Source organism: Salvelinus namaycush, chromosome 7, assembly GCF_016432855.1.
Source record: "Salvelinus namaycush isolate Seneca chromosome 7, SaNama_1.0, whole genome shotgun sequence".
NCBI lineage: Eukaryota > Metazoa > Chordata > Actinopteri > Salmoniformes > Salmonidae > Salvelinus > Salvelinus namaycush.
In genome coordinates this window covers 41,007,072-41,025,444 of record NC_052313.1, presented here as the reverse complement: position 1 = coordinate 41,025,444, position 18,373 = coordinate 41,007,072, and the positions used below count along the sequence as shown (strand labels likewise).

The 18,373-nt window shown below is 42.7% G+C and overlaps 1 protein-coding gene across 4 annotated transcripts in view; it reads left to right on the top strand.

The window, feature by feature from the left end:
• LOC120051243 (activin receptor type-2A-like) overlaps positions 1-11,850 on the top strand; it is a 50,923-nt gene extending 39,073 nt beyond the window's left edge. For all 4 annotated transcript variants that reach the window (XM_038998001.1, XM_038998000.1, XM_038998003.1 and 1 more), the window contains 7 exons: positions 2,211-2,360; positions 2,720-2,863; positions 4,912-5,057; positions 5,171-5,285; positions 5,557-5,695; positions 5,927-6,057; positions 8,185-11,850. In XM_038998001.1, coding sequence (XP_038853929.1) covers positions 2,211-2,360; positions 2,720-2,863; positions 4,912-5,057; positions 5,171-5,285; positions 5,557-5,695; positions 5,927-6,057; positions 8,185-8,379 — 1,020 coding nt within the window. In that variant the 3' untranslated portion in view covers positions 8,380-11,850. The remainder of the gene's footprint in view (positions 1-2,210; positions 2,361-2,719; positions 2,864-4,911; positions 5,058-5,170; positions 5,286-5,556; positions 5,696-5,926; positions 6,058-8,184) is intronic.
• Positions 11,851-18,373: the final 6,523 nt, after the last annotated feature.

The window sequence follows — 18,373 nt, the reverse complement described above, 5'->3', positions numbered from 1 at the left end:
AACAAAACAGTCCTTCAATGTGATCACTCCTTGTCGCATGTGTCATTACATTGCTAGCCAAGGTATGCCTCCCAAATGACACCCTATCCCCTATAGTGTGCTCTACTTTTTAACCAGGGCCCATAGGACTCTGGTTAAAAGTAGTGGACTATATAGCGAATAGGGTGCCAATCGGGACTCACACCACGATTCATAACCCTCTTACCAAAACCAAGGACGGACCAGATCGTAAATCGGCCGTAAAATAAACAACACAATTGTTTTGTTTTTTTAGCTCCTTTTTCAAAACATCATAAACGGGATGGAATTCTATTGAGGGCCATTTATTAGTGCCCAGGGGCGTCTCTCCATTAAACACAATACGGTTTTCAATCCTGCTTTTTACGACTCAGCATTCAAGCGTCTGATTAATTATTGAAACTATGGGGAGGAAAAGTCAAGCGTAAGCATGTAGGGCAGGCAGGCGTCTGGTGTGTTTACTGAAACCGTGGCCAATGTCAGCGCTGTTGCCTGGCTGGCTGTTGATGGCGGCGAGAGTCTGCCCCCACCTCCCCTCTCACCATTCCTCAGCTCTGCAGGGCGACAATAGCCCCCCCCGAACACCCCTCACTTGTTCATCTTTCCATCAATGGTTGCCATGCCCTCCAGTGGACATTGAACCAGCCACTACGTATTGTTCGGTTTTGGGGCTCCACATCGATGGTGACATCTTTCTCTCTCTCGAAAGTCACACGTGGAAGTGATTAGTTTAATCCAGAGGACCAGCTGACTTGATCCATTTTATATTTGGAACACACACACAATTTGTAACACTTGCTCCCTCTAGCACATTGTTGATTTGAAACTAACCCTGCCCTAAGCCATCACCAGAGGGAGAGGCTTGACCCATCCAGGCCACTCATATCAGGTTGCTCTTCATGCGATACAGTACCCAGATATAAATATGCTAAATACATGGCATTACTTCTGACAGCAGCTACTGCCACACCCTCCTTGTTTTCAACCCTGCCGGGTTGGCACCCCGTTGCTTATATAATGCACTACTTTTGACCAGAGCCATTATAGGCCTTGGTCAAAAGTAGTTGAGAACATAGCGAGCCGTTTGGGACGCATCACCACAATCGAAGGCTAAAGGCGCCCTCCCCTCTCTGTATTACCTAGCTTCATCTAAGTCCCAGACCTCTCCTCTTCTGTCTCTTATTTACTCTACCTTTTATGCGGGAGGATTTGTAGAAGATACGCTTGGTCTTCAAATATTCCTATAATAGCATGGAATGATCTAATTGAAAATGGATGTCAGTCCATTTCTTTGAAGAGACGGTAGGACTGACCGAGCTAATGCCCTGTGAAGGCCTTGAGATGTCTTTTGAGAAGACTCTGGGTGTGCCCCAAAAGGCACCCTATTCCCTATATACTGTAGTGCACTACTTTTGACCAGAGTCCTATGGGCCCTGATCAAAAGTAGTGCACTACATAGGGATGCAACCTCTATCACCGTTGCATTCAACTTATAACGTTTAGTCATTTATCAGACCGTCTTACCCAGAGCGACTTACAGTAAGTGCATATTTTAGTACTTGTCCCCTGTGGGAATCGAACCCATAACCTTGGCGTTACTAAGCGCCATGCTCTACCAACTGAGCCACACAGGACCACATAACTGAAGTAGAATACAAAAATGCTCTCTCCTTGTCCTGGAATGATCCCTGCAGACAGTGTTTTAAACGGTCACACCACTCGGTGTCTAGCCTAACTAAGTCAGTTTTCCTTGATAGAAATCTTTCAGATGAATCTCATCAGGTTCTCATCAATGTCTTGTCAAGTCTGGACTATTTTTAATAATGATCTGTCTTCCCAAGTGTGTGCCCAGCAATTACACAGCTTTTAGAGTTAAAAAATGCTGTTCCTGTTAGCGCAATGACGGAACTAATTAGATACAGTAAAATTGTATCCGGTGTATCAGCATCAGGTGGGGACTGAATACTGTGAGGACGTGCACCTGTTCTTTCTCCGCTATTCTCAACTGAGAAGCAATGATGGAAATTAATTGGCATTTCAATTTACCTCCTGAATCAATTGACTGAACTGAAATGGAATTGAGCCCAACACCAAGTATGTAGCCCCAATGTCACACTAGTACAGAGCGTGTGAGTTTTCATTGATCCCAGTATCAACCTGCTGTCTATCTCCCTGTCTGCCCTCTGCTACAGGACCCACTGGGGCCACACACCCCTCCCTCTCCCATCATGGGGCAGAAGCCGTTGCAGTTGATCGAGATCAAAGCCAGGGGGCGCTTCGGCTGTGTGTGGAAGGCTCAGCTCCTCAACGACTACGTGGCTGTCAAGGTCTTCCCCATTCAGGTATGAGTTGGATGTTGAGGTACACTGTTCATATAAAAATGACTTTATATAGATAATTGATTGATTGAGGTTTAGCTCTGTTGTGGGAAGTTGGCTTGAGCCGCATGTTTTATGGGACTGAAGTGTCCCATGAACTACTATTAGTTATTGTGTTCAATTTGTGCATCACACAAGGTGGAATAGCTAATATATGCCATTCAGCAGACGCTTTTATCCAAAGCAACTTAGTCATGTGCGCAAACATTTTCCGTATGGGCGGTCGCGGGAATCAAACCCACAATCCTGCCGTAGTAAGCGCCGTCCTCTACCAACTGAGCTACAGAGAACCTAACGTTGTGTTGTTGGTGTGTCGCCTGCAGGACAAGCTGTCATGGCAGAACGAGTATGAGATCTACAGCCTGACTGGGATGAAACACGAGAACCTGCTCCACTTTATCGGCGTGGAGAAGAGAGGCAACAACATGGACATAGACCTCTGGCTCATAACAGCCTATCACGACAACGTATGTATATAACTTGATTGTCCATTTAAAATGTACATTTGTCTATTTCAGGGATCATGAACTGGAATCAGCTGCGGGACGATTTTTTATTGAGAGGATGGTCAGTGGGCCGGAACATAATTACACATAATTTGTAGACTGCAAATTGACCGCAAGAAGCCCAAACAGATACACTACTGTTCAAAAGTTTGGGGTCACTTAGAAATGTCCTTGTTTTTGAAAGAAAAGCTCATTTTTTGTCCATTAAAATAACATCAAATTGATCAGAAATACAGTGTAGACATTGTTAATGTTGCAAATGACTATTGTAGCTGGAAACGGCTGATTTTGAATGGAATATCTACATTGTTGTACAGAACCCTATTATCAGCAACCATCACTCCTTTGTTCCAATGGCACGTTGTTAGCTAATCCAAGTTTATATTTTTAAAAGGCTAATTGATCATTAGAAAACCCTTTTGCAATTATGTTAGCTCAGCTGAAAATTTGAGAAACAGACACCACACAAGTCCTTAACTGCTCAATTGCCAAGAAACTGAAGATCTCGTACAACGCTGTGTACTACTGCCTTAACAGAACAGTGCAAACGGTCTCTAACCAGAATAGAAAGAGGAGTGGGAGGCCCCGGTGCACAACTGAGCAAGGGGACAAGTACATTACAGTGTCTAGTTTGAGAAACACACGCCTCACAAGTCCTCAACTGGCAGCTTCATTAAATAGTACCAGCAAAACACCAGTCTCAACGTCAACAGTGAAGAGACGACTCCGGGATGCTGGCCTTCTAGGCAGAGTTCCGTGTTCTTTTGCCCATCTTAATATTTTCTTATTATTGGCCAGTCTGAGATATAGCTTTTTCTTTGCAACTCTGCCTAGAAGGCCAGCATCCCGAAGTCGCCTCTTCACTGTTGACGTTGAGACTGGCGTTTTGCTGGTACTATTTTCTCAGAACAAGAATAAACTGTCAAGTTTCAGAAAAGTTTTTTGTTTCTGGCCATTTTGAGCCTAATTGAACCCACAAATGCTGATGCTCCAGATACTCAACCAGTGTAAAGAAGGCCCGTTTTATTGCTTCTTTAATCAGAACAACAGTTTTCAGCTGTGCTAACATAATTGCAAAAGGGTTTTCTAATGCTCAATTAGCCTTTTTTTAAATTATAAACTTGGATTAGCTAACACAATGTGCCATTGGAATACAGGAGTGATGGTTGCTGATAATGGGCCTCTGTACAGAAATGTAGATATTCCATTCTAAATCAGCTGTTTCCAGCTACAATAGTCATTTACAACATTAACAATGTCTACACAGTATTTCTGATCAATTTGATGTTATTTTAATGGACAAAAAATGAGCTTTTCTTTCAAAAACAAGGACATTTCTAAGTGACCCCAAACTTTTGAACGGTAGAGTATATTTGACAACAAAAAATAATAATTTCAAACCTTGCTTACATTTGTATACGATCACATATATCTCTCTATTATGCGTGGGAATACTTTGGAAGAGATTTCCAAAATTAAAATCACTTGGAGCTGAAAAGACCACCCGAAAATAGTCTGACAACTTGGGAGGGGAGCAAATAAAATTGGCCTGCGTGTCGCCAGTTGGGGAACCCTGGTCTATTTGTTCTTAACCCCCAACCGACCAAACACCACAGGAGGTGGTGGGAGGAGCTACAGGAGGACAGACTATTGTAACAACTGGAATGGAATAAATGATTCCACATCGTATGGAAACCACTTATTTGACTCCGTTCCATTAATTCCATTCCAGCCATTACAATAAACCTGTCCCCCTATAGCTCCTCCCACCAGCCTCCTCTGCCACACATATACCAAGAGAATGGAAGCAGCACAGGGTCAGCCCCTGAAGCGGGTTTCCAATGACTGGCAACTACAGGTTGTCTGCCCTCCAGTGGTTGGACAGTGTTACTACAACTACTGTCACAGCTGTAGCAGGAGATGTCAAATTAACCAATGTCCTAATTTTCCTGCGCACAATCCTACAGGGTGAATAGAGAAAAGACCAGCACTAATTGTTTCCCCCATAGGGCTCTCTGACTGATTACCTGAAGGCCAACGTGGTGTCGTGGAACGAGCTGTGCCATATCTCCCGGACCTTGGCCCGTGGCCTGGCCTATCTCCACGAGGACATCCCTGGGCTGAAGGACGGACACAAGCCCGCCGTCGCACACAGGTGGGTAGGGTGTGGTATTCGCCGGCCTGGTCCTACCTTGAACCAAAAAAAAACGTTATTCTGGGGGGGGGGCGGCACTCTCTCTCTTATCACTCTATTTCTGGCTCCAACAGGGACATGAAGAGCAAGAACGTGCTTCTGAAGGACAACCTGACAGCCTGCATAGCGGACTTCGGCCTGGCCCTGAAGTTTGAAGCTGGGAAGTCAGCAGGAGACGCCCACGGCCAGGTAAAATAATGACGCTGGTTATTCTGATGCTGTATTAACCTGCAGAAAGAGCAGAATCTGTCAATACGTTATCCGCAAATGTAGTGATACTGTAGTTCACTTAAAAATCAAATACATTTTCAGACTTCAACAGCGGTGTAATATCCCACGATTGAGGTCCGTAAGAGGCGTGTAAATATCGGACAAACGTTGATTTCGGAGTGAACTATGAACTTAGGGCAGTGTGTTGTTGACATGAGACAGAGTGTAGCCTTGTGTTGTGCTTCTCCAGGTGGGCACGAGGCGCTACATGGCCCCTGAGGTGCTGGAGGGGGCCATCAACTTCCAGAGAGACTCCTTCCTGAGGATAGACATGTATGCCATGGGGCTGGTGCTGTGGGAGCTGACCGCTCGCTGCACCGCTGCAGACGGTGAGAGAAAAACGTGTGTGTGTCCTCGTGTGTTTGCAACGGGTATGTTGACCTTGTGCGTCTCAGTAAGGATCAGTGACTCGGGGACACGGCTGACTGCTGACGGAAGTGACCAGAATACTTACAGTGCTGAATGTGATCCCAAAGGACTCACCGTGTGTGTGGTTTCTTTGCTGGTGTGTGTGTGTTTTCTCTGTATTCTCATGCAGTGTGTGTGTGTTTTTGTTGCAGGTCCTGTGGATGAGTACACACTGCCCTTCGAGGAGGAGGTCGGCCAGCACCCGTCTCTAGAGGACATGCAGGAGGTGGTGGTCCACAAGAAGCTACGGCCCTGCCTCAGAGAGTGCTGGCAGAAACACATAGTGAGTGAAGACCAGTGGTGGAAAAAGTACTCAATTGTCATACTCGAGTAAAAGTAAAGATACCGTCATAGAAAATGACTCAAGTGAAAGTCACCTAGTAAAAACTGAGTAAAAGTCTAAAAGTATTTGGTTTTAAATGTACTCAAAAGTAAATGGAATTGCTAAAATATACTTAAGTATTAAAAGTTTTAAAAAATCACATTTTAAGCAAACCATTTTCCTGTCAAAATGTAACGAGTACTTTTGGGTGTCAGAGAAAATGTATGGATTATGAAGTACATTATTTTATTTAAGAATGTATTCAAGTAAAAGTTGGCAAAAATATAAATGGTAAAGTACAGATGCCACAAAAAACTACCTAAGTAGTAGTTACGTATTTCAGTGGTACTCTGGGCAGAGCAAAATTCAGTTGGTGGTACAGTAACTGAAAAAGGTTGGAAACCAATGGGTTAGAACATAGAGCTAGCAACATCAGGGTTATGGGTTCAGTTCCTGCGTATGATAAAAGCTTCTGCTTAAATGACCATATATACACTGCTCAAAAAAATAAAGGGAACACTTAAACAACACAATGTAACTCCAAGTCAATCACACTTCTGTGAAATCAAACTGTCCACTTAGGAAGCAACACTGATTGACAATAAATTTCACGTGCTGTTGTGCAAATGGAATAGACAACAGGTGGAAATTATAGGCAATTAGCAAGACACCCCCAATAAAGGAGGGGTTCTGCAGGTGGTGACCACAGACCACTTCTCAGTTCCTATGCTTCCTGGCTGATGTTTTGGTCACTTTTGAATGCTGGCGGTGCTTTCACTCTAGTGGTAGCATGAGACAGAGTCTACAACCCACACAAGTGGCTCAGGTAATGCAGCTCATCCAGGATGGCACATCAATGCGAGCTGTGGCAAGAAGGTTTGCTGTGTCTGTCAGCGTAGTGTCCAGAGCATGGAGGCGCTACCAGGAGACAGGCCAGTACATCAGGAGACGTGGAGGAGGCCGTAGGAGGGCAACAACCCAGCAGCAGGACCGCTACCTCCGCCTTCGTGCAAGGAGGAGCAGGAGGAGCACTGCCAGAGCCCTGCAAAATGACCTCCAGCAGGCCACAAATGTGCATGTGTCTGCTCAAATAGTCAGAAACAGACTCCATGAGGGTGGTATGAGGGCCCGACGTCCACAGGTGGGGGTTGTGCTTACAGCCCAACACCATGCAGGATGTTTGGCATTTGCCAGAGAACACCAAGATTGGCAAATTCACCACTGGCGCCCTGTGCTCTTCACAGATGAAAGCAGGTTCACACTGAGCACATGTGACAGAGTCTGGAGACGCCGTGGAGAACGTTCTGCTGCCTGCAACATCCTCCAGCATGACCTATTTGGCGGTGGGTCAGTCATGATGTGGGGTGGCATTTCTTTGGGGGCCGCACAGCCCTCCATGTGCTCGCCAGAGGTAGCCTGACTGCCATTAGGTACCGAGATGAGATCCTCAGACCCCTTGTGAGACCATATGCTGGTGCGGTTGGCCCTGGGTTCCTCCTAATGCAAGACAATGCTAGACTTCATGTGGCTGGAGTGTGTCAGCAGTTCCTGCAAGAGGAAGGCATTGGTGCTATGGACTGGCCCGCCCGTTCCCCAGACCTGAATCCAATTGAGCACATCTGGGACATCATGTCTCGCTCCATCCACCAACGCCACATTGCACCACAGACTGTCCAGGAGTTGGCGGATGCTTTAGTCCAGGTCTGGGAGGAGATCCCTCAGGAGACCATCCGCCACCTCAGGAGCATGCCCAGGCGTTGTTGTAGGGAGGTCATACAGGCACGTGGAGGCCACACACACTACTGAGCCTCATTTTGACTTGTTTTAAGGACATTACATCAAAGTTGGATCAGCCTGTAGTGTGGTTTTCCACTTTAATTTTGAGTGTGACTCCAAATCCAGACCTCCATGGGTTGATAAATTTGATTTCCTTTGATAATTTTTGTGTGATTCTGTTGTCAGCACATTCAACTATGTAAAGAAAAAAGTATTTAATAAGAATATTTCATTCATTCAGATCTAGGATGTGTTATTTTAGTGTTCACTTTATTTTTTTGAGCAGTGTATATATTCTTATGCTTGTCCCAGGGCCTGGTGATGCTGTGTGAGACCATCGAGGAGTGCTGGGATCACGAGGCCGAGGCGAGGCTCTCAGCGGGCTGCGTGGAGGAACGCATCATCCAGATGCAACGCCAGACCAACATCATTGCCCCCGAGGAGATTGTCACCGTCGTCACCATGGTGACCAACGTGGACTTCCCTCCCAAAGAGTCCAGCCTATGAATGGACGGACATTGACTGGACGTGTCAAGTGGTGGACATGGAGCAATTTTGATGAGATGTTTTCAGGTATACATTGATCAACCAGAGTGGCCCGTACAGGATCATGAACTCTGGATGATCCCGGGTTAAACACTGACCCCTGACCCCCTCAGATGGGCGTGGTGTGTTTTAGTGCTGTGCGCTACACTACTGTCATTCAGGAAATACCTGGCTGTGCCCACCAACACTGGTTTGGTTTCTACCCACTTCATAGTATCATGATGTGTTGGACTCAGTTGGACGCCCATAGCAAGCCTCAAACTGTAAAGAAGAATCCTTCAGAAGAACAACACTAGGTTGTAACGAACCCTGTGTGCTGGGCAAAAGGGATATTTTATATATGAAGAAAACACTAGGACCTCCTAACACACTTCTGTTCTATTTTCTAAGAAAAAGAAGAGGAAGAGGATGGACTCTACGAGACGAACTCTCACGGCTCAGTAAAGAAAAAAGGGCAACTTGTTTTAAAATTCCTTTGCTGTTTTCTTTCTGTGTTTGTATGATAATGACAATTGTAATGCCAATAAGAAACAGCTTCTGAATGTCACGTGTACTGCTGCTGTATATAATATCAAAACAATGGTAATCAAGGTTTATTTTAGGGGGGGGTCCATTTCCAAGCATTACTACTTCGAAAGCAAAACCATAGACCTCCCTCAAGTCAACAAGGTATACCTCAGTTCCATCTTCATTACAACACTACAACCATAGAAATGGAACTACTATTGTTTCTAGTTCTGTTAATTATATTTCTATGATTACAACAATCTCTCTCTAAACTATTCAGATGACATCATTACTTTGGTATTATTGAACTGTATACTGTACAGCTGTGGCAGGTGAAAATATAATTATCACCGCAGTTTTTAAAACTAGTCCGCCAAGAGATTTTTTTTTTTTGCATTATTTTGTCCCTTGCTGTTTTAATTCGTTTTTATTGGAAACATTTTAATCCTACATTTTAAGAGTATTTCAATAACCCCCTAAGTCATTGAATTTTTTTTTTTTTTAAACACTTCCTTATTTTGGCTTGCTGTGTCAACTGAGTATTTAATGATGTGAGCATGCCTTTTGGTTATCCTTTGATATTCTTTTTTAAAAAGCTCAGGAAGCTACTCTTCTGTCTCTCTTGACTCCCTAGTTATTACCCATCTTTATCTCCCAGTCCCTAGCTACTTCTCGAGTCCCTTGCTACTTACCCCTCTGTCTCACCCTGTCCGTAGTTACTACCCTTATGTCTCACCTGAGTCCCTAGCTACTACCCTTCTCGCTCTCGCAGTTCCTAGCTACTACCCTTCTGTCTCTCCAGTCCCTAACTACTACCCTTCTGCTTTGAGACGCGGGTGACCTTTCACACTGACTATCTCTTCCTGGTGTCATCTTAACCATAGCATTAAGACATCTCTACTTCTAGCCTCTCTATCATCTCAACTCGGTTGAGCCTTTAATCAGTGTAACAACATTACTACTGTAGACCCACCCTGGGCAAAACTAGGATGTCTCTCGTCCTTCCGGGATTTGATTTGTGAATGTGTTCTGTATACCATTTCTAGCTTGTTGTATGAGCTCAGATTTGTCTTCTGGGTGACATTGACACGGATGATGATGATGATGCGTTCATCTTTGCATTCTCTCTCTTCACACCGAGTCAGTGTTTTAACTGGAGCTACAACAACGTTCAGGGATTCAATACTATGCTTTTCAGTAATTACTACAGTATATGCAACCCGTGCAGAATGGTGCAAGTGCGTACATACTTGCATTGCTGCAGGAGCGACTTTCACACAACTGTAGCATTTTTTTAAACAGTTAATCTTGTCTATTGATCTTTTAATTATTTGCAGACCTGAGCTTTTGAGTATTAGACAGAGAGCAGGTGGGCCGGTGCCAAATCAAACGATTATTACTTTACCTCTATCTGAAAGACAGTGGAACGGACTTAGGGAAGGCCCAACTGCATTGCTAGATTGTGTCTGTACTCTCGGGGGTAAAGGCTGCAGTTGGCCAGTGGACTCGCAGCGGATGTAGGCTCTATCGCAATGTGTCTTTCCTTGGTTCCTCACATCCTGTCTCCTTGCCTAATATGGTTGAGGAGGAGGAGAGGGGATGTGAGGATTCAAGGACATTTTAATTGAGAAAGCCATAGAATGGTGGCCGTTACTGTGAACCCCCCCCCCCCCCCCCTCCCTCCCTACACACTGGAACCCTGTAGCGCTCAGCAATACAACTAGCAAGCAAAGGTCATTGGAGGAAGAGTGGAAGGGGCACCAGTTTCCAAGCAGTTAGCGGTGAACCAACAATCAGATATATAATCACTACAGTACTACTGCATTATTTTGATTGTCGTATGTGCTTTTGAGAAAAAATAAATATGTAGCCATGATGTGATCCTCTGATTTCTGGTATTTTGAGGGTATAATTTTGTTTACCTGATTTTATTTTATTTTTTAAACCACAGCTACTTGTACAGAGCTGATTTCACTGTACAGACGTTTTAAACCCCAAACCACACTACAATCTTCTTAGTTGATCAGACCTTGGCCTTCTTGTGAGAGTTGATTTCTTTCAGATAAACTTCAGAAAGCCCGATAACATTTGACTTCAGATTGACTGGAATATTGAAATGCACATTATGTAAATATACATGCCATTTTTAGATTGTTGATGATGGATATAGCATGAGGTTGTTTCTATTGTTTTTAGAATATATTACAAAGAAGCAAAAAGATCCCTGATGAATTCATTATTCCATATTAAGATTTTACCTGTTTATTTTGTATATCTGTCTTTAAATTGTATCAATTTATGACCCAAATGGCCCAAAACGGTCACTCTTCCTTCCCGAGATGAGACTAATTTCTTTCTAAGGTGGTCTGATGATAAATTCCCTCAAATGAAACCCTGTATCAATAGTTTTACCATTTTCACACTACTGAGGTGACCGAGTCGGACTGGGGTGGCCTGGTTAAGCATCCACCATAGTTGCTGAAAATGACCAATGTGATCGGAAAATATCAGAGCTAGCAAATTATGATTTGGGTTGGCTCAGTAGTGTGAAACCGGTCATTGTTTTAGCTCAGACCCCAGATGTTACGCTACAGCATTGAGATACCATTGCTACAATATTCCAGCAATGTTGCAACAATGTTATCCCTTGTATGTGACCAGCAGACAGTGTTTTCTGTAACACACTTCCTCTCAAAACAACACTAAAGCTAAACCTAGGTTAGCTTCGGTTCTGTATTTGCTGATAGTCAAACGGTGTGACTTTGGCACAAATGACTGTTCTATTGGCTAGTGGACTTGCCAATAATTTTTATGCTTTGCAAGTTATTTAATAAACTTTTTCAGATGCCTGGTTGGAAGTGGATGTTAAATATTGTACAGAGAAATTGTATGCTATTGTCCCTAAAATAAAGTATAGTGACTGCTCATTGCTGATGTTGTCCATCTGAAATCTGAATTGTTTTTACCTAATAATGTTGGTGCTGAAAACAGATCACTAGATGGCAGCGTTTAGCATTGAATGGGTTTCATCTTCATGCATCGCTATAACAAGTATGGGTCATACACTGCTTGACTTTATTCAATAAGTAGAGCCAAATCATTATTTACACACAGGGAATATACACGTGGAAGAAACATTTTGATCAGGTCATTCATTGTCAGTTCGTGAGGGGATGGTTCGGGGTCCTATGTCTTTCAGTGGTTGTCCAAAACCAACGCTCAAACTGGACCCAATATTAAAGAATATTACCTTTGACAAGCATATCGACTCTCTTCAAACTGAAAGAAAACATTTCTTCAATATTGATGCAGATACCTTAAGAATTATCTATAGAAACCTTATAAAAACCTATGATGGATAGTGTGCAGGCAAATTGTCTTCTACTGAGATGATGTCATGCGGACTCACCTTGATGACAACTTGCTTGTCAAAATGATGTATAGAATGGGATTTCCTCTGGAGGAACTTACACATGAAAGAAAATGTGGTGTAAATGTCTGCAGTAATTCCCAGCAATAATATACCTGCTTTTGCGTAGCCTTCTGTTCATACATCCTTACCATTGTGAACCATTTGAAAGTTTAAAGGTTCTTCATCGTAGAGGTCATTCAAGTGTTTTATCGCAATTATCAGGCAAAGTTCATGAATGAACAGACCTGGGGGGGAAATCAGGCCAAATCATTGATGTGTAATAAGATCGTATCCCTGCCTCACAATCTATTGAATAAATCCTAAAATGTTTTTACTCATTCACTATGATGACTGAAGTTCTGAGCTCAACACTGTGTTGCTCATTGTCCCATAACTACAGCAACAGTAAGCAGTGGTGGGAAAAGTATAGTGATAGTAGTAGCCGGCTTTAAATTACCATGGAGTGTGATTGATTTGGAGTTCACCATACACAGCAGACTTGGGCAGAATATCATTGTACTTTGTAGTTTATTTCAAATGCCAACTTAGAGAATCAACTAAAGGCAAGACTGTTTAAATCTAGTGGAAGCCATAGGAACTGCAATCTGAGAGGAATTATTTTGTATATCCCATCGGCTAGCATTGAAATGGCCTGTGACCTCAACAACAAAATAATCCGGATGGATTTTCCTCGTGTTTTCACCTGCCATATCAATTCTGTTATACTCACAGACATTATTTGAACAGTTCTAGAAACTTCAGAGTGTTTTCTATCCAATGCTACCATATATGCATATCCTAGCTTCTGGGCCTGAGTAACAGGCAGTTTACTTTGAGCACGTCAGTCATCTGAAATTCCGAACAATAACCAGTATGCTAAAGAAGTTTTAAACATAAACATTTATCAATCGAAGTAATGGAAAGTAATACAAATGTTAACCAAAGAGATTTTATTTTATTATTGAACATTTATTTTTCTGAATTTCTTTACATCATGGTCATATCCTATGGTTCTTTAACAGTAATTCTAGATGGTGGTTAATTAATAATTTAAGATGGTGATTGCATTTGATAAACATCCATCACAAATGTGTTGTCACTCATTGAGCAACAGTCAGGCCTGAATGTTCTACCAGCGATGCTGAAGACCCGTTCCACTGGGTTTGAGGATGCAGGGACATGGAGGTACATTGCAGTCAACTTTGATAGGTTCGGGAAACGGGAGGCGTTGTCATTCCATTGCACAAGGGGTCTGACATTTCAAGCAGGAAAGGAGCAGAGAGGTAGTTTGATACCTCTGTGGGGACAACAGCAGGAGTGGGGTTGAGGGGTAAGAACAAGGCAAAATACTTGTGCTTGTCTTTGCAGATGGTTCTTGTGCAATGGCAGGCTGGGGAGGTTGTGGAGCAAGGTTGGTTACTTCTGGTAGCCTACCTGCTCTGGGCACCAGAAGGCCTTGAAGCGAGGATCAAGAAGAGCTGACAGCTTCTAGACACACTTTTCCTCAAAAGGAGAGAGATGCCTCTCCACAGACACTTTAGAGAGAATGGGTTGTACTGTTCTTCACCAAAACATTGTACAAGTTGTAGCAACAAGCTGAATTGCAGGTACAACTGGGTTATAATTTAACAAAAAAATAATAAACAAAAGACACAAGGGTAGCACTTTATAACAGCTCCAAATGATGGACATGCCATTCGTTGATATTCCAGGAGTACCTAATGCTCCTTAATGTCTGAAAATAGCCTAAAACATATCAATACGCGTTCACGTCATGACGGAAACTCTGGACCTCCGAGTTAAAATTAAAGTAAATTATTTGCGTAGACTTCCTATTTGTTGATTCCGATACTTCCCAAGTGGGAAACGAGTAAGGAAGTCAGAAATGTCCGAGTTTCCGGCATGACGTGAAAGGGCTCGTTCAGAGAAATGGCGTGTTCTACAGCTAAGGCAAGACGATGCAACAACCAATGGTTGCGTGCCACGTTATTGACTGTGTCATAGACTGACTAATTGCTGTAACATGTGATGTGGTGCGATGATACTTAAAATACCTATACATTATACAGTAGTTTCCCCTTGTAATTCTGACTTGGAGGGTCAATCAAGTGAAACTTCCTAGTTGGAATATCGGGGCTGTACCAAATGTTTGATGTATTATAATAATTGATTATGCTTATGTTGTATTAATAGAAGGGGAGGGGTTATAAGACCCCTCCCTCCTTACATGTATGGGGTCCTAGACTATAGATTAACAATATACACTGCTCAAAAAAATAAAGGGAACACTTAAACAACACAATGTAACTCCAAGTCAAGCGTAGTGTCCAGAGCATGAAGGCGCTACCAGGAGACAGGCCAGTACATCAGGAGACGTGGAGGAGGCCGTAGGAGGGCAACAACCCAGCAGCAGGACCGCTACCTCCGCCTTTGTGCAAGGAGTAGCACTGCCAGAACCCTGCAAAATGACCTCCAGCAGGCCACAAATGTGCATGACAGACACAGCAAACCTTCTTGCCACAGCTCGCATTGATGTGCCATCCTGGATGAGCTGCACTACCTGAGCCACTTGTGTGGGTTGTAGACTCCGTCTCATGCTACCACTAGAGTGAGAGCACCGCCAGCATTCAAAAGTGACCAAAACATCAGCCAGGAAGCATAGGAACTGAGAAGTGGTCTGTGGTCACCACCTGCAGAATCACTCCTTTATTGGGGGGTGTCTTGCTAAGTGCCTATAATTTCCACCTTTTGTCTATTCCATTTGCACAACAGCATGTGAAATTTTTTGTCAATCAGTGTTGCTTCCTAAGTGGACAGTTTGATTTCACAGAAGTGTGATTGACTTGGAGTTACATTGTGTTGTTTAAGTGTTCCCTTTATTTTTTTGAGCAGTGTATATAAACGCAATATGTAAAGTATTGGTTCCATGTTTCATGAGCTGAAATAAAAGATCCTAGAAATGTTTTGTATCCACAAAAAGCTTTTTCTCAGATTTGGTGCACAAATTTGTTTACATCCCTGTTAGTGAGCATTTCTCATTTGCCAAGATAATCCATCCACCTGACTGGTGTGGCACATCAAGAAGCTGATTAAACAGTATGATCATTACACAGGTGCTCCCTGTGCTGGGGACAGTAAAACGTCACGAGAAAATGTGCAGTTTTGTCACACAACACAATGCCAAAGATGTCTTAAGTTTTGAGGGAGTAAGCAAATGGCATGCTGACTGCAGGAATGTCCACCAGAGCTATTGTCAGATAATTTAATGTTAATTGATCTACCATAAGCGTCGTTTCAGAGAATTAAGCAGTACGTCCAAGCGGACTCATAACTGCAGACCATGTGTATGGCATCGTGTGGGCGAGCGGTTTGCTGATGTCAACGTTGTGAACAGAGTGCCCCATTGTGGCGGTGGGGTTATGGTATGGTCAGGCATAAACTATGGACAACGAACACAATTACATTTTATCGATCGCAATTGAATCCAAAAAAAAACTGTGACGAGATCCTGAGGTCCATTGTGAGGCCCTTTTGTTTAAAGGTATCTGTGACCAACAAATGTATTGAGAGTCATGTGAAATCCATAGATTAGGGCCTAATTAATTAATTTAAACTAACTGATTTTCTCATGAAATGTAACTCAGTAAAATTGTAGAAATTGTTGAATGTTGCATATATATTTTTGTTCAATATATATTGTGCATTTGGAAAGTATTCCCACCCATTGACTTTTTCCAAAATGTTGTTATGTTCCAGCCTTATTCTAAAATGTATTAAAATGTTTAAGAGACTTGTCCCGAAGCCACACCTGAGCTATCTTGGCTGTGTGCTTAGCGTTGTTGTCCTGTTGGAAGGTGAACCTTCACCCCAGTCTGAGGTCTTGTGCGCTCTGGAGCAGGTTTTCTTCAAAGATCTCTCTGTACTTCGCTCAGTTTGCGTGTGTATGGACCACTTACTTCGCTCTGTACTGTACTTCGCTCTGTTTGCGTGTGCATGGACCACTTAAAGTATTTAGTGATATGGACATCGAGGAACTTGAAGCTCTCGACCCGCTCCACTGCAGCCCTGTCGATGAAGATGGGGGCATGCTCGTCCAACCCCGTTTCCTGTAGTCCACGATAAGCTTCTTGGTCTTACAGACGTTGAGGTAGAGAATGTTGTCCTGGCACCACACTGCCAGGTCACTCACCTCCTACCTGAATGCTCTCTCATTGTCGCCGGTGATCAGGCCTATCACCGTCGTGTTATCAGAAAACTTGATGATGGTGTTGCAGTCGTGCGTGGCCTTGCAGTCGTGGGTGAACAGGGTGTACAGGAGGTGTAATGGCGATTGCCTATGAAAATCCACTGGCACAGTAGAGAGCCGTCCATAACATAACAGCTTTCCGAAATGTTACTCTTTTTGGGTAAAGTTCCCATTAATTGAGCATATCAAATATAAATAGCTCCAATACACATATTCCTATACAAAAGGTGCAGAGAGATGCATTCTATATGCTGTATCTGTGATACGGTAAGAACTCCTCTCACCTGTGTTAACCCTTCCTGATCACCTGTGCTACCTATATACACACACACGTGACCAGTGACCCCAACATATATTGCCCTCTAGTGTACAAAAATATGTATATTAGAAGTCTTTTATGGATGCTATTCTGACACCTGGTGGACATCTATGGTTAACCTGTAAAATAGAGAATTAATGGTTATGGGTAAAAGATGGTGTCAGTAACCAGTGGTGGAAAAATGTACAAGACATAATTTAAAAACAAAGCATATTTTTGTTTAGTGAATCCGCCAGATCAGAGGCAATAGGGATGACCAGGGATGGTATCTTGATAAGTGCATGAATTTAACTATTTTCCTGTCCTGCTAGCCATTCAAAATGTAATTAGTACTTTTGGGTGTCAGAGAAAATGTAGGAGTAAAAAGTACATTATCTTTATGAATGTAGTGAAGTAAAAGTAAAAGTTGTCAAAAAAATATAAATAGTAAAGTAAACTACAGATACACAAAAAAAAACTACTTAAAATATTTTTACTTAAGTACTTTACACCATTGTCAGTAAATCATGAGGGGAAGTGATTGCACCTGATGGAAGACACCTAGTAGAGCTTCAGTTTTCTACCATTTCTTTTGAAATTGTATTTGGCTTTTGCTACCATTTCTTTAGGATTTAATTTGGCTTTTGCTACCATTTATTTTGGATTTAATTTGGCTTTTGGTACCATTTATTTGTTTATGCTTTATTTGACCATTTACCAACCTGGAATCTGTATGACTAACAATAGACAATTAATAAATACATTTGAACTGCAACAACTTATTTTTTCTATGTTAATGCAAAAGGAACCAAACCTGTATTTAGGCGTTTATAGACGTGGCCTTTTAGTTGGCTATATGGAAGCCAAGCCATTACATAATCTGATACGGGGACGGTTTCGAATGGATTTATGAACAATGCAACGTATGAATATTCGTCTGGAAATGTTTGCGCAGCATCAATGGAACACTGTTGATTGCAATTCTCACATTGGATTGGCGTGAAGAGTGCCTTTGTGTGCGAATGTGTGGGGTGGCTTATGGATCATTGTGGTTTGGAAGCCTTAGGAAGAAGATTCATGTCAGGTCATATGAAACGTGAATTTTGCAAGATTGCTCTCTGGTGATTCACATCGAACAAGATTCGTTTCTATTGGATTCATGTGAACTGTCAAAATAACTGTATTCCGTGATTTTTGCTATGGTACTGTGAATTGTGTTGATTGGAAAAACGAAGACAAGTGACATTTGTGGAGATACATGATCTTGGGCGCCTTTGAAGATGCGCGCTTCTTTGGAATGCCGTTTGGGTCTTTGCGTGTCAAAAAAGATACACGTCAAATAACACTTTGTCAGGCAAATAACAGTTCTATTATAGAATGTTGTGTGTTCTGAATTTGCACGTGCAAGCCAAGCGCCACAACTACTATCAGTAGCACTGTCAAAGCTGTACAAAAAAAAGTCTGCAAACACCGGCCACGAACGATGTGTTTA